The sequence below is a fragment of the Ctenopharyngodon idella genome, chromosome 10, assembly GCF_019924925.1.
Source record: "Ctenopharyngodon idella isolate HZGC_01 chromosome 10, HZGC01, whole genome shotgun sequence".
NCBI lineage: Eukaryota > Metazoa > Chordata > Actinopteri > Cypriniformes > Xenocyprididae > Ctenopharyngodon > Ctenopharyngodon idella.
In genome coordinates, this window is record NC_067229.1 from 22,215,462 (window position 1) to 22,240,881 (window position 25,420).

The window sequence follows — 25,420 nt, forward strand, 5'->3', positions numbered from 1 at the left end:
TTAATGGGGAAACACATTTATCTGTTTATATTATATCATTTAATGTTTATATTATCATACTTTTCATTATTCATCTGGTAAGGAACAACACAGATATGGAAAGAATTTAAAGAAATATGCAAAAAAGTGTAAAATGGTCAAACTAAAATATGGTTGGGGTTTATTGCACACAAATATTCATGAAAAGTTTTACTGCACAAAATAAAATTTCTCTGAGGACCTTTTTTTGCACAATGTAAAATGTTTATAAAAAAAAAAAAAAAACCTTGGAAAATGTTCAGAACTAAAATATGGCTTTTCTTTGCACAAAATCTAGTAGATTTGCACAATCTTTTCCACGTATAGTTCCACAATATTGTGTTTTTAAAAAAAACCATGTGCCGCTTTCCAAAATGACAGATGAGAAATTGACACAAAAACAACAAAAGGTGTAGTATTTTATTCATGAAGAGAAATGAATATAGACTACTTAGAAACAAGGATGAGCAGAAATTGATATATTTACAGTACAGCAACATTAAAAGGCAACCAGACATTGGTAACAGTTCACGTTGTGTTATAACAAAAACTCAACTCCTACTTACCCAACTTATTTCTTACTTACAGTACATAAATGATGTGTTATTACCTAACTACACTTCCAAAATCACTTCCGAGTGACTGATATTTAGAACGGTTCCACTGTTAATGATCAAACTAAAACTTGTACCAACCATCAGTTTTGTTGACGTGTCAATAATAAAGTCTCATTGTGTCGTATAAAACATGCAGTTGTTTGCGATCGGATACACGTCTGAGATGAGTTTGGCATTTTGTCAGCAAGCACAAATTACATTCCCAGAGGTGACGTTCATCTGTGGAGGTTGGCAAAAATGTGCGTAATAAATTTCGCAGCATCTTTTGGGGGAAATCGTGATATACATTTTTTTTTTTTTATATATAATATATATATATATATATATATATATATATATAAAATTTTGCTGTATAGTATCGCTGCACACGGTGTATGTTAAACAGATTTCGAATGATAAACTGTAAGTGATCGTGAAATGTATTGGAATCTCTATTAAGAGTCTGAGTTATCAAGGGCTGACATTTAGGCGTTGGCGTCCATGTTGTCCGGACGCCCCTGCTGCAGCTGTACGACAACAGTTTCCACTGTGACCTCCTCCTCACTATCGGTAGTGTCACTGTGCTCGTCATAGTCCGATGACTCCACTTCATGTTGGGACGGCGAGCCGGACATGGTGCCAAAGGAATGGGCGCTAGTAGAGGCCAGAGATCGCAGCAGGGGCGTGTTTTCCGAAACTTCGTTCTCCTCGCCGCCGCTGTCACCAGAATCAGACTCAGAGTCTGAGTCGCCATCGGACGGCACAACTTTCTGCTTGCACACCGGACAGGTCTTCTTGGTTTTGGTCAGCCATGGGTCAACACACTTGCAGTGATAGGCTGATAATTGGTGCAGATAGAATTAGTGCGAGAGATCCTGACAAAAGTGATCTATTAGATGATAATCCTTTTAATTTAATAGTAACTAATTTAGAAATTGAACTAATTTTCATTAAAAACTATCATAAAGGGATAGTTCAACCTAAAATGAAAGTGTTATTTACTCACCCTGGTATTTTAATGCCATATGTCCTTTCTTTTATGGACCACAAAAGAAAAAAAAAAAATGTCCTGCTCGCGCTTGTCCATATAATGTCAGTGCCCAGCGCAAGTTGAATACGGAATAGATGAATATTAAGTTGACCCCCCAGAGCCGTGTGGAGTACGTTTATGATGGATGGATGTACTTTCTTCAGCTTCATACCAGTTGGTCCCGTTCACTGCCATTATAAAGCTTGGATGCGTCAAGATATTTATTAATATAACTCCAATTGTGTTCATCTGAAAGAAGAAAGTCATATACACCTTTGACTCTGAAGAAAATACACTGATACTTTTTGGGGACTTCTAGGTTTTGTATTTCATGTCAGGCTTTTGTTAATATTGATTTCTCACAACTTGTGTTTTTCTGGGCAAGACGGAGTGAACTGTGGCACTAATAGAGTCTCATGAACGTGCAGTCAAGCACAGAAGACCAACAGCCAAGGTCAAGAATTTCATTAAATAATGCATAAAATTTCGGTTTGTTTTTCATCAAACCCCATCGTAAACCCCCAGAACATTTGGAATATATGACACGTGTCGCATGGGATCATCCTATTCTATATGGCTATTCACTGCTATTATATGGATGAGCACGAGTGGGAAAAAAACAAACAAAAAGAACAATTCTCCTTTTGTGGTCCATAAAAGAAAGAGGGGCATATGGCATTAGAACAACACCAGGGTAAGTAAATGAACCCTTAATTTTAATTTTAAGGTGAACAATCCCTTTAAAACTTAATATACAGTGTACCTTAAGTATGTATGTATATATATGTGTGATATTTAAATGTTTTAAACCTTTGTCCATTTTATTGAATGTCACATTAAAACTGACTTGGAAACTTTTTACCACAGCTTAATTTATTTAATGTATTTATTTTTAATTTATTCATAACTATCAAAGAAATTGCACTATTTTAATTAAAGTAATCTTTATATCTATATTAATATAATAGATATATGGTACAGATTAAAGGGTTAGTTCACCCAAAAATTAAAATAATGTCATTTATTACTCACACATGTCGTTCTACAACCGTAAGACCTTCGTTCATCTTCAGAACACAAATTAAGATATTTTTGATAAAATCCGATGGCTCAGTGAGGCCTCTATTGCCAGCAAGTTAATTTACACTTTTGTTTCGAATCAGTGGTTTGGAGCGCCAAAGTCACGTGATTTCAGCAGTTTGACACGTGATCCGAACCGCTGATTCGAAGCAGTGTTTTGAAATCGCCCATCACTAGATATTGTTGAAAAGTCGTTATTTTGGGTTTTTTTGGTGCACAAAAAAATATTCTCAGCACTTTATAATATTATGGTAGAACCACTGAACTCACATGAACTGTTTTAAATAGTTTTTGTAGCTTTCTGGGCACTGAAAGTGTAAATTAACTTGCTGTCAATAGAGGCCTCACTGAGCCATCGGATTTCATCCAAAATATTAATTTGTGTTCCGAAGATGAACGAAGGTCTATGGGTGTAGAACGACATGAGGGTGAGTAATAAATTACCCATTTTTGGGTGAACTGACCCTTTAATGTATAATTTTTTATATATATATATATATATATATATATAATGTATATGTATGATATCATTAAATTATACATATATAATTAAATTTACACATATATATATATATAAATTGACTTTAACTGTTTTTACAATGCCTTATTTCATTTAATTAATTTATTAATTTTATTTCTTTGTCATGTGGTTGCAACATTTTCTGTGACAACTACATCCATTTTACCACAATAAATAATTTAGTTAACTAATAATTTAGTTGATAACAACAAACACTGTTAATAGAGCTTGTATTGAATCCAGAACATTTCTTTAACTAATATTAGGCTGTAAATTCCTTACCAAACTGTATTATTTGCTGATCAAGCAGAAGAATGAGACAAACTCACCATGTGAGCAGGGCAGGACCCGAAGCTTGTCTCCTTCTTCATACTCATCCAAACAAATGGCACAAACATCATAAGAATCACCTAGGAGACATTAAGAAATAGCTAACTGTAGCTATTATTTAATAAATCACATTGCTCTATAATAAATCACAATCGCACACAACATAAGAATTTGTACTATTTTTATATTGCAATACATTTTAGCATTCAATCTCCAAATTAATTTAGAAACAGCAAAGACGTATACTTTAAATATTTGATCAATGGCATATCTCTTTTCTCAATTTCTAGTGATGAAATGTGTAATTATCACCATTCGACATTGCAGTATATTTGAAAGCCATCATTTTAACATTCTATAGTCTTTTTAATTTGAAACAATCTTCACAAAGTTATAACAAGTTTCACATTTAGCTGTAACTTTAATATATTGTGTTGTATATAGTAATATTTTGTCTCTGTCAATATCAGCTCTCTCTGTTTGAATGAGAGTTCATATTTTGCACATTAATTTTCACAATAAGCAAGAGAATTACTAGTTAAAACATTTGGTATCAATATTTTATGATACGTCAGTATCGCAAGAATTTACACTTATTGCTTGTGAGACAAACGTTGCTGACAATTAAAAACAGACAGAAATTAACAGCTTATTTTTGACAGCTGTAGTTAATAAATACAGTTGCATTAACATTATACGTAATTTCAAATCAATACTTTCACTAAATGGGCTTCTGATCTGCACACTTGTGATTGCAGCATTTCCTTTTAGATTCTGGGTGTCCTGGATCAAGGAAAACATTCCAGTCTCAATAAGTCCAGGAATTTGTCCTGCCCTCCCTGTAAATTCCTCTGCCTTTTTTCAGATTTTTTTCCACCAATGAAGGAGCCACTCTGCTGATGGTCGGTGTTTATATAAGCAGTAAACGAACACATTTTCTTGCCGTCTCACAAACTACCATGGCTGCCTGTGACCGTATATGGACAAGCTTATATTTGTCACTAGGATGTCAGTGACTTTATTTGTGCTCAATGCTTTGGGGTTTTGTTGTTCACAGAGTTCACAGTGACAGCAGGCTGCTCTGTAGTAACAGGTTTGGATAGTACCAATCCACTGTTACAACTGAAACATCTGAACACTTTGTGAAGTGAATGACCTTGCAGGAAAAATTCTTCATTTGTTCAGAACTGATGATTATGGTTTAGGAGAAAACCTTTTACTAGATTACCCAGTACAATGTTCAAAGGCCATTTCATAACAGTTTACCATTATCATGTTCTAACTGCTGGGTAACATCCAATATTCATGATATACTGCCTCTGACTTTTTGGCAATAGAAAATGAACCAACATTGGGCCTCATTCATGAAACACGAGAAGAACGATTTATGTAAATCATTCGTAAAGCCATTCAAATGTAAATTTTTGAATTCATGAAAATGTTCTTATTTTCAAATTGTTAGTTGGTACAAAAGAAATTTACACCTATTCCCTACCATGTGTAAATTGTCCGTAAAATATTCGAACGTTCTGTGTTCTTAGGCAAACTGATGACACTGCATTTTGATGCACTATGTAGCATAATATTTATAAAAAATAATATTTCATGAATTTGTTTCTTTTTTTTTTTTTTTTTTTTTTTTTTTGTAGCTGTTCAACTTTAGGTAAAACGCAGTGCTCGTCACTCACTTTTTACCCATCCGTCCAATCACAGTGGAGGAGGGGCAAGACAAATACTACACCAACCAACCATCCTACTTGTACAACAACTGAACAACAATGGAGAAGTTAATATTGCTGAGTACTGTATTTTTATATTCAGTAATATTCTTCAAAATAATATACTAGTAATACGTTAGTGCCATGGATATTCCAAATCACAGCAACCAATGTGTCTCAGATGAAAAAATGTTACACCTCCAAAGCACTCTCAAGCGCCACCAGCTGGCTGTTTTCAGAAGAGCACCAGGCATTTTTTTCAGCTGGCTAAAAACGCTTTGGTGAACACGTTAATTGTATATTTATTTTTTTTAATAGTCTCTTTTGCATTTATGCAATATACTGGAGACAAAATTGAGAAGGGAGTCCAGAAGATTGCACAGCATTCCTGGACACATAATTTGCTAAATTGTATTTCATAGGGGGGGATTATGCTAATTGTGAATAAGCGTGCACGAGCGCCCTATTTATGAATGACTGGAATTCATTAACATACACACGTTTAACAATCAAATCTGATGTTTACGAAGCTTTTGTGAATCCGGAGGAGAGTTTTCAGAGAGTTGTCAATTTTACACGCAAATTACTCTGAATTTATTCATGTATTCACGAAAGTTTCATGAATGAGGCCCATTATGAGTATAGCAAATCGTGTTTGTTTGTTTGTTTTGAGAGAGAAATTTTACTATAATTAGTTTTTTTTTCCCACCATTAAGTTTCCTCAAGATCATATAAAGTACACTAGGGATTCATACATTTTTTGCATTTGCAAATTTGTTTGACATATCCAATAGTTGCGGTATATTTGCACTGATTTTTTGGCAGTAGAACATTAACCAAAACAAAAAATTGATGCACCTCTTGATGGAAATATATGTTTTGATGCTACTTCCATCAAGAGGTGTAACAATTTTTGATCAAGATCTTGTATTGACAATGCAAGAGGTGAGCACTCTGTAAAGTCTACTCCAGCACATCCCAAAGTCCTTCAATGAATTTAAGGTCTAGTCTCAGAGGTGCCAATTCATGTGTGAAAATGATTCTTTATGCTCCCTCCCAACCATTCTTTCACAGTTTGAGCCTAATGAATCTTGACATTGTCATCCTGGAATATGGCCATGATACATCTTCCTACATGGTTGTTTAAGAAATGAAAAGCTACACACTCCATCAATTAGGGTTAGAAGAACTGTTGCCAAATATATAACATGCTAGAAACATAATAATCACTGCAATAATGATCCAGTTATAGACCCTTAAGTATTTGCCTATTTACGGTTTAGAATGTTACCATGAACATTGCTCTACCCTGCCAATAATTTTATATGTGCAGGTCTTAAAAAAGACCTTAAATTTGATTTTAAAAACCCTGCAGACACCCTGTATAAACATTGTGCAATATATTGAAATGCTTGCTCTTTCCGTTACATAGTTAGAAACTCTAAGACATAGCTACGGATAACGGTTTAATTCTCAAGGTCTGAAATCCCTGATCCGTCTTTATCTGCATGCACTGCACCAGCCTGCAGCACTGCTGAAAGCCGGTGAGAGTTTGTGTTTTCCGGTGCCTGCAGTAACGGCCATGACAGCAGCTGTTTGTTGAGTCTGTGGTCCAGCTGCACTGTCATATGACAGGAAAAACCCACCCAACCCACAGCTCACTCGGTCATTGAGGCAGACTGCAGCGGGCAGCAGAACAGATGAATCAGCACAGCAGACGGATGAAGAAAACTAATGAGTCAGCAGAGATGCCATGAACGGCAAAGAGAGGAAGGTGGAAATGAGGGTAAAACATACACGTTTGCTGTGCTTTATCTGTGTGAGAGGAATTAGAAAGGCTTAGTAATGTTGAAACGGAACTGCATGTGTTGAGAATGATATGGGGTAAGATGTGTCAGTGGGTTAATCTAGGAAACTGAAGGGATTTTTTTGTCATGTACCCATGACAAAATACTCATCATACACATGCTTCGGAGTAAGTTGCGCCAATATCTAAACAAATGGCTTTTCATCTTAATTAATTAATGAAAGAATTTTAATTTTTGGGTGAACTAACCCTTTAAAACACGAGCTCTGTCATTGTTTCTGAAGATCGCGAGCCCTCATGCATCACGCCGTGTGAAATAAAGACTGAACGGAATGGCAAAACATCACACCGCTGTATGTCCAGATGATACCCAAACTGCATTTCTCGGCTGAATAAAGTAAACCAGTGTCTCGCTAGTAAAGTTGATTTATGAGGATTGCAATGAAGGTAAAGACGAATGCGTTGACATACACGAGTCATACAGTAAGCACGCATGAGACAGTTATATTGATGCACAAATGTGGTCCTTTTCGCTATTGCAACTTGACTTGTCTACACTGTAAACAAGCTCTTTTCTGTTGCACTGTACACATACGGTACACTGTGATATCTGAAAAGATTTGTTCTGTAATTTTTTTTCTTCATGGGTGCTTTGGTGTGCATAAATTTATGAATTGTATGGACTCTTTATATAATTTGGTTATTAGGTGTCCTTTGGGAGTCTCCAAGTGTCCTTTTTTGGAAAGACACCTAAATTTACCTTGAAAAAAGCTTGCAGAAAATACAGTTTTGTGAGAATCACCCTTCAATCTGATGGTTTACTTTGCTTGATAAAGCAAAAAATGACAGAATGAACATGTTAAACAAGTTAAACGGTGGGTGCTTAATTTCACAATAAGTGTGCGATTAATCTATTAACAGCCCAACTATAAATGCAGTAATATCGTAAATAATCTGGTTGACACTCTAACATAGTAGGTGACGCTATTGTACCTTAAAGGGTTAGTTCCCCCAAAAATGAAATTTCTGTCATTAATTACTCACCCTCATGTCATTCCAAACCCTTAAGACCTTCGTTTATCTTAGGAACAAAAATTAAGATATTTTTGATGAAATCCGAGAGGTTTCTGAACCACCAGCAACTATCATTGCAACTTTCAAGGCCCAGAAAGGTTGTAAAGACATGGTTAAAATAGTCCATGTGACTACAGTGGTTCAACCTTAATGTTATGAAGCGACGAGAATACTTTTTGTGCGCAAAAACAAAACAAAAATAACGACTTAATCCAACAATTTATTATCTTCCCTGGCAGTCTCCTACGCTGTTTATGTTGTAGACACGGTGCAGTGCTTCCAGGTTCTACGTCAGAACGCCGGCTCATTATTGGCCAGCTCCTGCATCAGCATCACACGCATGCATCGTGGTGCTCATGTAAACAGCGTCGACCAATACGGTCTACCAACAGTGTTCTGACGTAGAACCCAGAAGCACTGCACTGTGTGTAGTTTTTGAGCATTTAAAGCGGCAGACAACAAAACTGCAGCGTACAGAATGTTATGTGTTGGTGTGGACGCTAATATTGTTATAATTATCTGTAGGAAGCTTTTGAACAGCAATGGCTCCACCTCCTTACACTCGTAATTAGATTTAAAAAATAAAATAAACAAAAAGTTGAGTAGTTTAAACATCTTTGTTTTAGACAAGCTGGCCCACTCATATCCATATATTTTGCATAAGCCTTTTTTTAAACTAATTTTAAGAATGTGTCCTGTTCGCATTTACTTATAATGTGGTAGAGAAATTATCCACATGACATCTGGTAAATAGATGAGATGGAAACAATTTCAAATGACCTTCACACTGATGACTCTCATTTGCTCTGAATATCTGATGCGTAAAAGACATATCGGACACTTTCTGCTGGCGATGGCCCACTGGCATCACGAAATCTCGCACATCTTTCATCTGAAAGAGGATACATGAACACAGGTGGCTGTAACCTAAAGCCTGACCAAACAGTTTCCTTATTCTCAACACCAATCAGTGAAAGTGACGCCTGACACCTGCTTCGGGAGGAACATCTACAGAATGTGCCAACATTTCACATGTACAATTGAATGCATTTGTAATGCTCGCATTATGACCAAGCTGAACAGGATGCTCATTCATGCAGGCACACAGTGAATGGTTAATTGTCACGGTGTTGATTTGGTTGTAAAATGGCTTAATGATTCACTATGAGGAGGTGGAAACGCTGAGAGCTCCAGCGCGGGAGGGGAATTCCACATTTCACCCACATTCGCCACGTCCACAATGCCAGGCTGTCCATCCCGTATGGAAAATGCAGAATGTTGACAGCCCAGCAACATCAAAATAAAGAGGCTACAAGTTTCATTTTGACAGTAATTTTGATAGCAATACTCTAGACTATTTCACTTAGTACAGTATCTCACAAAAGTGAGTATACCCCTCACATTTCAGCAACCATTTTAGTATATCTTCTCAAGGGACAATACTATATAAATGAAACTTGGAGATATTTTAGAGTAGTCAATGTGCTGCTTGTATAGCCGTATAGATTTACTATCCTCTGAAAATAACTTAACATACAGCCATTATTGTCAAAATAGCTGGCAACAAAAGTGAGTACACCCTAAGTGGTAACAGTTGTATGTTGTTTAACCATGCAAAGCCACATGTCCTATTCATCATGTTCATGTTTTTGTCTGCTTGACAGGACCATACAAATGTGTGGATCTTGTATTAGAGCAGTTAAAATTTGGTGCTTTGAGTACAATTCTCTCATACTGATCACTGGATGTTCAATATGGCACCTCATGGCAAAGAACTCTCTGAGGATTTGAGAATTAGAATTGTTGCTCTCCACAACGATGGCCTAGGCTATAAGAAGTTCGGTAACACCCTGAAACTGAGTTACAGCACAGTGGCCAGGGTCATAGAGAGAGGTTTTCCAAGATGGGTTCCACTCAGAACAGGCCAAAGAAGTTGAATCAAAGAAGTTGAGACCTTGTGCTGTGCGTCAGGTGCAGAAGCTGGCTTTGAAAAACAGATGCATGAGTGCTGCCAGCATTGCTTTACAGGTTGCAGAAGCGGAAGGTCATCTTGTCAGTGCTCAGACCATACGCCGCACTCTGCAACAAGTTGGTTTGCATGGCTGTCGTCCCAGAAAGAAGCCTCTTCTGAAGCTGGCTCACAAGAAAGCCTGCAAACAGTTTGCCGAAGACAACCTGTCCAAGAGCATGAATTACTATAACCATGTACTGTGGTCTGATGAGACTAAGATAAACTTGTTTGGCTCAGATGGTGTCCAGCATGTGTGGCGACGCCCTGGTGAGGAGTACCAAGAAAATTGTGTCTTGCCTACAGTCAAGCACGGTGGTGGTAGCATCATGGTCTGTGGCTGCATGAGTACTGCTGGTACTGGGGAGCTGCGCTTCAATGAGGGAAACATAGATTCCAACATGTACTGTGACATTCTGAAGCAGAACATGAAGCCCTCCCTTCAGAAACTGAGCTGAACAGCATGATAATGACCCCAAACACACCACCAAGATGACAACTGCCTTGCTGAGGAAGCTGAAGGTGAAGGTGATGGAGTGGCCAAGTATGTCTCCAGACCTGAACCCTATTGAGCACCTGTGGGGCATCCTCAAGCGGAAGGTGGAGAAGCGCCATGTGTCTAACATCCAGCAGCTCCGTGATGTCATTATGGAGAAGTGGAAGAGGATCCCAGCAACAACCTGTGCAGCTCTGGTGAATTCCATGTCCAGAAGGATTAAGGCAGTGCTAAATAACAGTGGTTCTCACACAAAATATTGACACTTTGGACACAGTTTTGACATGTTCACTTAGGGTGTACTCACTTTTGTTGCCAGTTATTTAGACAATAATGGCTGTATGTTGAGTTATTTTCAGAGGACAGTAAACCTGTACTGCTATACAAGCTTCACATTGTCTACTCTAAAGTATATCCAATTTTCATTTCTATAGTATTGTCCCTTGAGAACATATAATAAAATGGTTGCTAAAATGTGAGGGGTGTGCTCACTTTTGTGAGATACTGTATATATCCTAAGTATATAGTGTTCTGCTTACAAGAGAAGTGTTGCCAATTTTCCGTATAAACTATTAATACAAGCGATAAGTGAAAGAACATAAAAACACTGCATTTTCTAACAAGACACCAACCAGACAGCCATGAATGGGATCTTTGACACTTAAGATCAGAAAATGTTAACGGTTTACAACAAAAGTAGATTTTTTAAAATAATCTTAACAGGTTTTAAAATAATATTTGTTTTGGAATGTATGTATTTGCTTTGAAATTACTTGGAAGTGAATTTTTCTGTATTTCCAGAGAACTATAAATTAATTGCAGCTAAATTCATTTAAAATGGATAGTTTAAAAGAACTGATTTACCGACATGAATCAAATCTTTTCAGTTGAGTTTAAATCAGATTCCAGAATGATTAAAGCCTCTCCAGTAATACTGTGAAATATTATTACAATAACTGTTTTCTATGTGAATATATGTAACATGTAATTTATTACTGTAATCAAAGCTGAACTTTCAGCATCGTTACTCAGTCTTCAGTGTCATATGATCCTTCAGAAATCATTCTAATATGCTGATTTGATGCTCATGAAATATTTCTGATTATTATGAATGTTGAAAACAGTTGTGCTGCTTCATATTTTTGGGGAAACTATGATTTTTTTTTCAGGATCCTTTGATGAATAGAAAGCTAAAAAAACAGCTTTATTTGAAATAGAAATCTTTTCTAATATCAATGTCTTTACTGTCACTTTCAATTAATTGTGTCCTTGCTGAATAAAACTTGAAAATTCTTTTAAAAAAATCTTAGTGACGGTTGTGCACATAAGTAAACCTTTTGTATGACACATTTTATGTATTTGAACACTTAGCCACAATGTATTCTCAGTGTCTGATTCCATTTAAGACATGTCTTACCTTTCTTAAACTTGTGAATGGGGAGTTTCTTCAGCTGGTCCTTGCGTAAGCGACTTCTCCTGGCTCTATGTCTGTCCTGTACAAACTTTGTGATCTGAGATTAAAAGTATGTAAATATGTCAGTCAAAACTAATATATTCACCTGTTTTCTCACCTATTTTTCTTTAATACACACAACCGTGACTCACCATGAAAACTACAATAAGGATAAGGCAGATTCCAACGATGATGAGGAATGGGATCAGGTAATATTCCAGAGGCAAACTGAAGTCTGGCATGAGAATCACATGACCACTGAAAACACAAAGCAAGACTGTGAGTGTGATACTGCTTTTAAACAACAGGTATATAAACAAGAAGTTGATCCTGTTGAGATATATACAGTATATAGAAGGGCTGCCCCCGAATAGCCACCTAATCGTTAGTCGACTAGAAGAGGATGAGACCAAATTTTTATTAGTAGGTTAGTCGCAGAAAAAAACCTTGTTGTGAAGTAACGCAGTCTGTGAGGGACAGATCGTTAAAGGCGGATTGTTTTGTCCTTGTAATTACAGTATGTCAGGCAGGAAATCCAAACGTTTACCTATCACCCATCGACCTCAAATATGGCTTATCATTTTAAACATGTTAGTAGCAACTTTACATGGCTGCTCTCTCTAACATTATCCTAGATAAATGTGTGCTGTAAAACTTGAAATGTCTACTTTTAAACAAACCAATTCAAATTGAAAAGAAATACTCTCTGCTTATGTAATCTATATGAAAGGTGCATTTCTCTCTATAGGCGCGTTCACTATACTGCGGAGATGGTGAGGCAGCATCGTCATCTTCATCTTTGTAGCCAACACTGATTCAGAAAACACTAGTTTATTAATAAATAATTAAAATGTCTCCTTGCTGTTTTTTTCCCCGACACATTCATAATCATTACTTTTGCCGGTGACAAGCTTTGCGGCAAGCTTTACATGTGCGGAGAACAGGCTATATTACGCCTGTATATATATATATATATATATATATATATATATATATATATATATACACACACACACACACACACACATATATATTAGACGCTTATTTTGGTTTAGTATTCTCCTCAGTATATTTAAGTAATTAAATTAATATAAATGTGCAAATTAGTTGACTAATGGCTTAAATGAACGACTAATAGTCGACTAGAAAAATCCTTAGTCGGGGGCAGCCCTAATAATTATATAAATAATTTTATATATGTCAACCTTTTAATTGTTTTCAGATGCACTCAAGTCAATTTTTCTTTGGGAATATTTTATATTTTCAGACTTTGTGTAAGCAGCAGACTTTTTATCATGTCATATGATATGCTACTGCAGCATATGTTTCTATTAAGTAACCATCAGAACAGTGAAGTATTCAGTAGTGAAATCTAAGCCATCACCCTTTCTCATAGATGTAATCCTCTTTGAGAGAGTTGGCCGCTTCTTCACCAATAAACACTGATGGAATGTCTATCTGCTTCAGAATATCCACTGCAAAAAACATAAAATACAAATGTACATTAGGACAGTAAACTTGACCAGATTTTATTCTGATTCAGTTTGATTCTTTAAACAAACCCTTGTGAAATTATTATTATGAGTGTTTTAAAATTTTAAATGAAGTTGATTTTAATTTTATGTCGACTTTAAAGGGATAGTTTACTCCAAATAAATAAATAAACAAATGATCATTTTCTTTGGCCCTCCTCCTCCCCAGCACCACCTGTCTAGATCTGCTCAAGATCAATCCTACACTCTATTCCTATCAATAATATATATATACACACATGAGAATACATGGCTTTAAGTTTTTTAGGTAGGTCTAACAGTAGTATTCAGGTAAGAAATACTACAGAAATCAAATAAAGTAATCAAATGTAAAATAACACTGGATAGTCTTCACTGTAAAAATTGAATTAAGATTAATGCTTACAATTAAAGTTACAAAAGTTATTCAGTCAAGAGCAGTGAGTGATTTTCTCTTTGTCTTTTGTTCTTTAATTAACATGACAGACGGCAGCAGGTTTATTAGGCTGCTGTCACTTTAAGAGCTTATGCACGGTTCCAGTATACTGAAACACAACATGTGTTTTCTTTGTCAATTATTTACTTTACAAAACTGACTGTATTTACCTGAATACTTACCAAGATGGGCATTTTGACATAATTTTGTGTGTATTTGACCATTTAAGCACAATAAGCCATTAAAAAGAGCTCAATTTGGTACTTGCAAGCTGTTTGAGAAGTGGCTTTATGTGCGCACCACTTATATAGATCAGTGGTGTGCGTGCTTTTGGTGTGAGCGCAAAACCTGTAAGAATGAGTAAAATTATGCACAATACCTGCAACCCCGCACCGAAATTCAGGAACTAACACCCAACACTATTCAACTTGAGCAATGAGAAAAGTGAATGAGAGGAGGCGGTTGTGTGTCAATTTGCCATCTAAGAGAAGAGAGAGCAAGAACGCACAGCTGGTACCGGCGTATCGATACTGCAGAAAAGGAGTATTTGAATTGTTTCAGATATTTCAGTATCGATACGTACTGAAATATTGATATTTTTGACAACACTAATTTACATATATTTAAAATTAGATATTTTGCAGAATGTTTCAGCTGTTTTAGTTGATATAATGAAAGTCAATGGGGTCCAAAGTTGTATTGGTACAACATTATGCTGAGTAAATGATGAAGGTGAACTATTCATTAAGAACGCTGAAAGTTGGTTCCTCCAGTTTGGCCTTCAGGGCTTCGTCCAAACATTCTTAATGGAACGGCATCATGACTTGGTCAGAATTCATAAATACAGATTATTAGCAGCACCCAGGCTGAGGTTTGTGAATCAAAGCATTGTCCCACAGCAGAACACATGAGCTGGTGTCTCCGCTGCATGTTTTATGCATTCGTGTGCAGGAACTTACGATCATTGGATCCCATGCTGATTAAGTCATCAGAGTCCACATTGTGGACAATCGCCGCCTTGTAGCCTGCCTTCTGCGCATGGAGGACCTGAAGAAGGACGAGGATAGAGACAGAAGCATTGTGTTCAGACAAGCACCAGGCGTCATACGCACACACAGCTCTTGTATGACACGTGTATGGCTTGGTTTAGTTTGGTTCAGTAAGCTTGATGATCAGAGAAGACATTAGTGCAGTAGAGATTTGTCAGAGACATTTCAGCTCTGCTTGAGTGTTTTCTTGTCTTGTTTTTGGTACGATTGAACAGCCTGCATTTCATCTGCACAGTTCACTGAGCAACAGCGGCCACTCATGGCAGAACTGAGAATTACATGGTCAGATTAAATGCAACCAACCAATATTATTACCTAAATCTTTTCGAAATATATTCCAGTGAAGTATTATTGAATTTATAAATATGCAAAGAGAGTCTCTGTTCAGATTCACATTCACACACAGATTCTCACAGTGCTGGATTAGTGATTAGTGCATGTTTGCGCAGACAGAGATAAGAGCATTCAAGACTTTCCATGGAAATAAAAATCTATCACACTCATGTCACGTGAAGGTCACAGATATAATATCAGGAGCATCGAATCAACATAAACAATTTTAATGGACTGAATTAGAAAAATTTGCAAAAGACATGTCAAACGTGTATGCTTTTTTACTTTACCACCATACGTACGTCTCTATGCACCTTAAAAAGGTTCACAAATTCCACAGTGCTGTAGATGATTAACTTCACCAAACGGTTTATAGTGGTATAGGAAAAATATTTTTAACTAAGTGCGACAGGCGTTATGTTTGGAAGTCGTCCAAAGTCCTGCAGGTGAACAGAAACTGTAGGCAAACCTCTTGAAGTCTTTGCATATTATTTGCCAACAGCATGAAACGTGCGCACTGAAGCACGTCTTAAAGAGCGGGGGCTTATTTTGCATTTAGGAGCACATTTGCGTACTTGGACAGAGGTGTTTCTTTGTTACCCTTTTTTTGTATTTTTAGTAGCAGTGTTAGGACATTTTTAATACAAATTATAAATTAAAAAAAAAAAAATTTCAGAATTTATAAAAAAAAAAAATAAAAAAAAAATCTATAATTGATAAAAGGCTTTTTCTAAATCTATTTAAACATGTATAATATTTAAAAAATGTATGTATATATATATATATACACATACATATTTTATATATATATATATATATATATATATATATATATATACACATACATATATATATATAGGAAAAAATATAAAAAAAAAATATAAAAATGCATTTAACTAAAAAAAATAAATGTATAACTGTATAAAAAACATAAAATGTAAAATATTTTAATTTATACAAAAATATAATTTATGAATTATATATATATATATATATATATATATATATAATTTAAAAAAATTATTTATTTATAGTTTAAAATATATATAAGATCTGGCTCTCAAATCTTATTTAGGTTTGTTTACATTTATAACTGACACATTGTGTCAAATGATGATCACAATGTCACATTAGAATTGATAATATAAATATAAAATTTGTATTCATGTTGGTTTCGTATGGTTTTGAAATATTGTCATACAATTTACAACAAAAAGATTTAATGTGAAAAATGTCATGTGTTGCAACGATTACAAATCAATAACACAATTTCCTTACATTATGAATAGATTTGAGTGTACAAATATAATAAATAGTATGAATTATTATTTCATACACATCTTTATGTTTTTGGAGGGTAGCACCACCTGCATCTGCAAGTTCTCCAGACCAACTCTGATGATGACAAAAGTCCTTAGAGACCTAGAAACTGTTCAGCTTGCTAGACAGAGAAACTGACCGCAAACAAGCACTTTGACGAGCCATTGAAAACGCTGCTGTGATTGTGCCGAGTAGGAGAAACTCAGATTCAGATGTGAGTGGAGTGACTCACACACACACACACACACACACACATACTTCTCTAACCTGAGCAAAGCATGATGGGACAAATCAACAGAGAGCCCAGAGTATGTCATCATAAAATAAAATAAAAATATATCTTTAATCTGTACGACTTAATTTTTATCATTACTATTAATATTATTATTATTGTTTATATATATATATATATATATATATATATATACACACACACTGTATATATAAAGCTGAAATAAAATAAAATAGAAATATTAGATGAACAAAATTGAGAAATGTTGAAAACATTTCAAACTGAAATGAGTTCAAGAACTGAAACTAACAAGAATGACAAGAGCATATAATTAAAATATGAAATTAATAAATATGGTAACACTTTACAATGAGGTTCCATTTGTTAACATTAGTTAATTCATTACTTAACATGAACTAACAATGAAAAGTGCTTAGAGTTAGAGTTATACTTAATTGTCCTTTTCAGGAAATTTGTCTTGGACTCAAAGCTGCAGTGGTACACAACACACAACAACTACATTAAAAAAAAAAAAAAAAAACACATTGCGCTTCTTAAGCATTTATTAATATTAGTTAATGTTAATTTCACTATTTACTAATACATTATTAAAATCAAGTTGTATTAATATTATTTAAAAGTCCTGAGCTGACATGAACTACCAATAAACGGTTGTATTTTTATTAACTAGCATTGAAAAAGATTAATAAATACTGTAACAAATGTATTGCTCATTTTGTTAGCTAATGAATTAACTAATGTTAACTAATAGAACTTTATTGTAAAGTGTTACCATATTAATTAGCATTTTTAATTAGCTTTTAGTTTTATATTTTCATTTTAACTTAGGTTTTAGTCATTTTGTTATGTTGTTTGTCATTTTTGTTAGTTTTTATGAATATTTCTATTTAGCTTATTTTATTATTTTTATTTCAGTTTTAGTTAACGCATTAAATAACGGGGCCGAGTAATATTTATTAACTACATGTACTTACTATAGATTTACAGTTAGGGTTTGGTTTAGTTATGCATAATTACAAGTAATTATGCATAATTTACGGTTATTACTATAGTAAGCACATGTTGTAATGTGTAACTACGTCACCTTAAAATAAAGTGTTACCCTTTACTTTAGTGTTCGTTACATATGTTACATGTACTTACTATAGTAACAACATAATTACTTGCAACTTACCCTAAAACAAACCCTATTCCTAACCCTAGAGTAAGTACATGTTGTTAATTAATATTACTCAGTACTTAAATGTATAATTACACTGTAACAAGGATACCTTAAAATTAAGCATAACCAAGATTTTTTCCCCATTGTAAAGAAAACCATGAAATGAACTGTTTGAACAAATGGATGATTTCATGTTCTGGCACAGTGTCAAGTATTGTGAAGAAAGTTAACTGTGAACGTTTCTCAACTTTTCTGTGAGAACTATGAGGGAAATTCTGTGGAATTATCCATTTCCACAATACACACAATTTGGCAAATGATGGGCTAACTTCCGACTTCAGGTCTGTGATACTGCGGTCAAACCTACCTTGATGTCAAAGTTACAGTCGAAGCGCTTAATCAGCACAATGAAGGCGCTGGTGAGGTTGTCCCTCAGCGGAGGAGGATCGATTGGCACACAGGCATTCTCAGGACGGGCACCGATCAGGAAGCCCTACGGACATTAAACCAATGACATTACAAACAATCAGCAAAGAACCAGCTCAAGATTTCGTTCAACTGGTTGCTGTTCCAGTCAACTAGGACTACAGAATCCCAACAGCACCATCTGCTGAAAGAAAGATACATAAATAATTGTTTGGAGGGAAAAGTCCAAAGAAAGATGGACAACTCAAATAATGAAATTCTTATCTTTACCTCTATGCACCTAATTAAGACACTTTGATTTTGAGACACATTACGAGACTTAGGTTCTTGTCCACATTATCCAGAATCATCAAGATGCAACTGTTAGAAAAATGAAGAAATGCCCAGTGTCGCTACACTAAGAGAGACACTTCCTGTTTTTGAAGAATGGATTATTGGGCCATGAAAACATCCAGGCACGAGGCCAGCACATGACTGAGGATGAGACAAAGTAGGCCACAAAAACACTCCAAATGAGAAGAAAACACAAGACAGTCCAAACCACATGAAAGGACACTATTCAAGTCAATGACAAAAGCATTAAGAATGCACAATATAACAGTTATCAGCTGATATTACGTTTTTTATATGTAACTTCCTTAATTTTTACATGTACACTGTCTCTGCTGTCATCTAAGAGAAAAATGTCTTATTTGTGTAAAAATACAAATAATAATTTGTGATGCTTAAAATCACTTTTAATGATTTGTGCAATATAGTATTTAATTTTAATAATTAGCCATAACTGTTATAATTAAACTATTATATTAAATAAGTATTAATAAAATAAATATTAATTGCATTACATGATTATATTTTTGTATGATGTTTAAACTTGTTTAAAACACTTGAATATTTTATTTTTAACGTAATTAGACAAAATTGTATGGAATTTGAATAATCTGCTATGACATTTTTATAATTAAATAAATATTAATTAAATGAATTATATTGAATAAAAAAGTAAAAAAAAAAAAAAAAAAAAGGTACTTATTTTTTAGACAAAACAGTATGAAAATAGTTTGAATAATCCACCATTAACAATTGTTATTAATAAATAATTATATTACAAAAAAATGAATTAAAACATTATGTTAAATAATGAAACCCCCTCCAAATGTCAAAATGTACACTGAATGTGAATAAATTATTATATGGAATATTAATAATTAGCTATAACATAATTGTTTGTATTAAATAATTACATTAAATACTTTAATTAATTACTAATTACATAATTACTAATAAATTATTTAAAACATTTGATTTCAGAGTTTCAATTTTAATTTTAAATTAACATTTTAATATCATTCAGACAAAATAGTACATCATTTTAATATCAGCCTTTTATTGCTTTCAGCCAAAAGGTAATTATGCTATTATTAAATAATTATATATAATATTAATTAAATAATTCAATTAATTAAATAATTATCAGCTATTTCTAAAAAGCATGGTATGAATTATTAATTTTGTTATGCTTTAGTCATTTTGATAATTTTTTATATATTTCTATTTAGCTTTAATTTATTTCAGTTTTAGAACATTTCTCATTTAAGTTTTATTTATCTTTTATTTAAATTCAGGTACATTTAAATTATTTAATAATATGTAATAACCACCACTTCAAAAAAGTGGGCTGGAAAAATGGGTTCGGTCTCCTAAACCTGCTGATCTCGAACAAGGAACCACTATCTTAAGGGGCCAGGTTAATATTCAGTTCGAACCAAGTTTTCAAAAAAAGAAAGCAAATGTAACCACAGACCCTGTGTTTCAGGAAGTGGTCTAATACTGCTTCCTGTTCCAATTGTTGCCTTCAGCCCTTGCGGTCCTTTAAGTTTACACTTTGGTGACATAATGCCACAGGTTTGCAACTGGTCCAAGATGATTTACCAGCTCATGACTAGATTAGATCGGCTACCATTTTCCAAAACAGAGACCAGATTAAGCTGGATTTTCCAGCAGGGATTAACTCCCAACACAATATTTTGCAAAAATAGATGACGATAAGTATATTACATTTTGTCCAGCTGAACTGGACAAAGGTGAACTCTGTTGCTTAGAAAAAAAATATGAAAATATGAGTTGGTTGTTGGTTTGAGTTGACAAAGATGAGATGGGGGAAATAACGCTGAAAGCCTGACTAAAATGGAGAAGTGACACAGATGTAAAGTAATGTGATTTTTGACAGTTTTCACCAACATGTCATGGGGTTTGGTGTGGTTCAAATCAGTGAATGAGGAACAGAACATTAATGCAAATGTGAGCAGACAAGTAGTTCAACGACATTATCAAAGCTGATTCAATAATTTTGGGAACAATTATTTAATTTTGTTGTCCTTATAATACTTAATATCACAGTATCATAAATCACATTTACTGATGCTCTGCAAAATTGAGCAAATAAGTTTTTTTTTTTTTTTTTTAACTGAAGTAAAGCAACATACATGAAAAAAAAAAAATGAAAGTTACATTTTCCTTCCATTTTTACTATAACAAAAAAAAATTCTCCACGGGCAGAAACTGTACACAACTGTTTTCAACATTGATAATAATAATAAATTCTTGAGCAGCAAATCGACATATTAGAATGATTTCTGAAGGATCATGTGCCACTGTAGACTGGAGTAATGATGCTGAAAATTCAGCTTTGCCAACACACAAATAAATTGCATTTTAAAATATATTTAAAAAAAAAAAAAGAGAAGTTATTTTAAATTGTAAAAATATTTCACAATATTACTGTTTTTGCTGTATTTTGGATCAAATAAATGAAGCCTTGGTGAGCAGAAGAGACTTCTTTTAAAAACATTAAAAAAAACTTACTGTTCAAAAACTTTTGACTGGTAGTGTATATTACACACTAAATCAAAGTTAATATTCAAAAAAGCATAATAGGGGAACTAAAATGTGTCTCATCTGTGTCTGGTGTCTTATTATAGTATTTCATTAAGATTGACCAGTCAACTAGTCATTTGGCAATACATTTTGGAAATAAGAAGGTATGCACATCTTCTCTAATGACTTTTCCACTTTGAGGTCATCAGCTCTGCAGATGAGAGTAAGGTTTCACATTAGCGGCACCATGGAGCATGAGTGCAGCAGTTCTGGGTCAATCATCTCCACTCATCACATGGAACAGGGTCAGTGTCGCTACCAGACTCACTAAACTTGACTCAATCACCAACTCCGAAGTCTAGGGGGTCAGGTCAAAAGATCTATTTTTAAATGCTAGCCCCTTTTTCCACCGTCAGGGATGCTGGTAACCAATCTGGAACACCTGACGTTTGCATAAATTCTCCTTCCCTGCACATCTGGCAAGAGCTGTCATGATCACTTATAGTGTAAACTTAATACACATACACCTGATGAAACACACTCAGTACTTGTAAAAAAAAAAATAAAGATTGCACAAATTTTACATACACTAACATTTAAAATTTTTGGTGTTTTATTGTGCTTGATAAAAGTCTCTTCTCACCTGCATTTATTTGATCAAAAATACTGTAAATATTATGAAATATTAATACAATTTAAAAGAACTGTTTTCTATGTGAATATATTGTAAAATGTAATTTATTCCAGTGATGCAAAGCTGAATTTTCAGCATCATTACTCCAGTCTTCAGTGTCACATGATCCTTCAAAAAATCATTGTAATATGCTGATTTGCTGCTCAAGAAACATTTATTGTTGTTATCTATGTTGAAAACTGTTGTGCTGCTTACACTTTCTTCAAGTTTCTTGATGAATAAAGTTGCATTATAAATGTCACTGTCACTTACTGTGACTTACTGAATAGTATGCAAATAAAGAAAGAAAAATTCTTAAAAATGCATTTCTATATTTAAAAGGTTAGTTCACCCAAAAAAGAAATTTGTGTCATTAATTACTTATGTCAACCCTCATGTCGTTCCAAACCCGTAAGACCTTTGTTCATCTTCGGAACACAAATTAAGATATTTTTGATGAAATCCAAGAGCTTTCTGTCCCTCCAAAGGCAACAACGCACCAAGGCCCAGAAAGGTAAAGACTTCTTTAAATAGTCCATGTGACTACAGTGGTTCAAACATAATTTAATGAAGCGACGAAAATACTTTTGTACGCGAAACAAAAAATAAATAAATAAATAACGACGTTGTGATGCTTATGTGAACAGCGTCAAAGAAGAGAAGAAATTGTTGAATCAAGCCATTATTTTTTTTGTGCACAAAAAGTATTTTCGTCACTTCATAAAATAAGATTGAACCACTGTAGTCACATGGACTATTTTAACAATGTCTTTACTACCTTTCTGGACCTTGAAAGTGCGTTAGTTGCATTGCTGTCAATGGAGGGACAGAAAGCTCACGGATTTCATCAAAAATATGTTAATTTGTCTTCTGAATATGAACGCAGGTCTTATGGGTTTGTTTACTCATGAGGGTGAGTAATTAATGACAGATATTTCATTTTTGGGTGAACTAACCTTTTAATTTAAACCTCCTTATTTGGATGACAACAAATTTAAATGCAGTTGATAAAATAATCACAAGCAGGTAATTATGTAATAATCAAAAGATGCCTCTTTTGACATCAGGCACAACAGTCATATTTTACCTTAGGATTTTTAATAAACCACTTCATAGACTTTAACAGTGAATTCTAAAATTCAACAGTGAAGAATTTAATCAAGCTGCAGCAACATAACAGCAGATCATACCCGTAAGATCATAATAATCAGTGATCATCAATATCATATAGCAAACTCACCTTCAGTCCTTCACTGGGCAGCCTGTAGCCAAATCGAGCAGGTAGGTCATCAAAGTTCTCTGTTTTATTGTCGAATGAATACTGAAAAACAAACGCAACCAGTAATTATTGTCCAACAACCATGTGTTTAAATGTTGCATATCAATTTACTGCTGCAGTATGCGTGTGAGAAACTTACAGCTGATATATCAGCCTCCACAGGCAGAAGATTGAGGAAGGCAAATATCTGAACTGTGAATATGGTGTAAATCTGTGTGGCAGAGAGCATCAGCATCCCCAAAGAGAGCAGCATCTTAAGATCTGTTTCAATTACACCTGCAAATACAAAGAACTGATACATTACACATCAACAGGAAGTCCCCTTCAAAACCATTTCCTGCTTCTGAGGGCCAATTCAATCCTGTTTGCCCGTTCAAAGGAAGCAAATGGAACAAATCCAGTATATTGTACACTTTTAAGTGCCCTCTGAAAAATTGTGTACTGGTGAATTAATTCTTATAATATAATAAAACACTGGCAATTTGCTTGCTGTTTGCAAAAAAATAAAAAAATTAAAAATAAAATATCGATAAAGTTTCTTGCTCAACAATGGTGTGGATTCAAGTCTGAACTACAACGAACTACCAAAAAAAAAAACAATATTTTTGCAATACCGTTTGTTGTGAACAGGTAAGCCACGTCAATATTTAGTAGACCACGCCCACGTACTCGTGACCCATAGCAAAAGTAGCAATCTGAACTGTACTTAACTGTGTTAAAACTAATGATAAAGTAAAAATGCAATTACAATTTCAATACAAATAAATAATACAAAAATTACATGTAAAAAAAAACATTACAATTTGTTGGCCATCAAAGGGGGCGGGGCAAAACAGCTTAAACGTAATCTATAACTGTTCTTTTTTATTTAGTACCTTTAATATTTAGTATTAACTGCATACAAAAATACAAGTCATTGTACAGTTTTTGACTACTGTTTATAAACATAATTTTGAAGAAACAACAATTTTACAAAACTTAATTTAACCTTAATAAACCTTTTTATAGCATCCATCTAAATGTTTATCCTTTATATAGTTTTAAATTATCTAATTTACTCATCTGACTTAACTTCCTTTTTAGTTCCTTAGCATATTTGTACAAACATCGGGCTGCAAAAAAAAAAAAAAAAAAAAAAAAAACCCACTTAAAAAGATTACATATACATAGAGAACAATTCCGTTTAACTGACATCTGCATAATTTTAACTCAAACTGGCTCGAACTGACTTGTAATGTCGCAAATCACATTGGTTTGTGATTGTATTAGCACGCTGGCTAACACACTTTAGCTTAACGATTTGCTTTGAATCTACATTACATTACTAAAGTCTGCACGTCAAAATGCCATTATAAAGCATATTGATGTTCACACTGACACGCAAAAGGGGAAAATGATCAAAGAGAACAGTTAACAATCATTCAAACGACGTTACTGTGCCTCTATCAGCAAAGAGAAAGATTAAAAAAAAACTACAGGATAAATCAGCGACTTACCATTACATTAGATTGCGTGCTTTGGTCCTGGTATATAATGTAGCCCCAATGACATTACAGCTGAGTGAAATTATAGGCTTCAAACTGCTTCGTACGAGCTCATTTCGTTGGCAGGCCAGAATGTCAACAGTGATCCAAACACACACGCTCACGCGCTCTCCTGCTGAACACCACACAGCGCCCTCTAGCGCACTGACGCAGGATGAACCAGAGATAAGTTGTGTCCACTTGACTATAGCCTACAATGCACTTATACACTATGTTATGCACTATATGTACTCATCCATATATTTTATGAATGTTATAAGGTTATTTTGTCATCGAAGTCTAATAGCCCTCCCCCCTCCGCTACGTAATTAACGCTGCGACAGCTGAGTGCATAAAGTGTCCAGCATAAAGAGGCTATACATATAAAGTTGTTAATTTGATTTACTCAGTGAGACAAGTAGTCTCAAGACTTTTTAGAGACATGGAG

The 25,420-nt window shown here is 34.4% G+C and overlaps 1 protein-coding gene across 1 annotated transcript; it reads right to left on the reverse strand.

Annotated features, from left to right (window-relative positions):
• Positions 1-424: 424 nt before the first annotated feature.
• rnf13 (ring finger protein 13) lies at positions 425-25,168 on the reverse strand. The gene is made up of 10 exons (XM_051908518.1): positions 24,946-25,168; positions 23,589-23,725; positions 23,411-23,491; positions 18,562-18,687; positions 15,037-15,124; positions 13,515-13,605; positions 12,283-12,388; positions 12,095-12,188; positions 3,574-3,654; positions 425-1,452 (listed from the first exon to the last, which is right to left on the reverse strand). The coding sequence occupies exons 2-10, from the start codon at positions 23,700-23,702 to the stop codon at positions 1,100-1,102; spliced, it is 1,134 nt and encodes a 377-aa protein (XP_051764478.1). The 5' UTR covers positions 23,703-23,725; positions 24,946-25,168; the 3' UTR covers positions 425-1,099.
• Positions 25,169-25,420: the final 252 nt, after the last annotated feature.

Coding starts and splice junctions, on each gene's coding strand:
- rnf13 (XM_051908518.1), bottom strand. CDS start 23,702: ATGCTGCTCTCTTTGGGGATGCTGATGCTCTCTGCCACACAGATTTAC. Junction 23,492..23,588: donor TGGAGGCTGATATATCAGCT/GTAAGTTTCTCA, acceptor TTTGTTTTTCAG/TATTCATTCGACAATAAAAC. Junction 18,688..23,410: donor TGCCCAGTGAAGGACTGAAG/GTGAGTTTGCTA, acceptor TAATGTCCGTAG/GGCTTCCTGATCGGTGCCCG.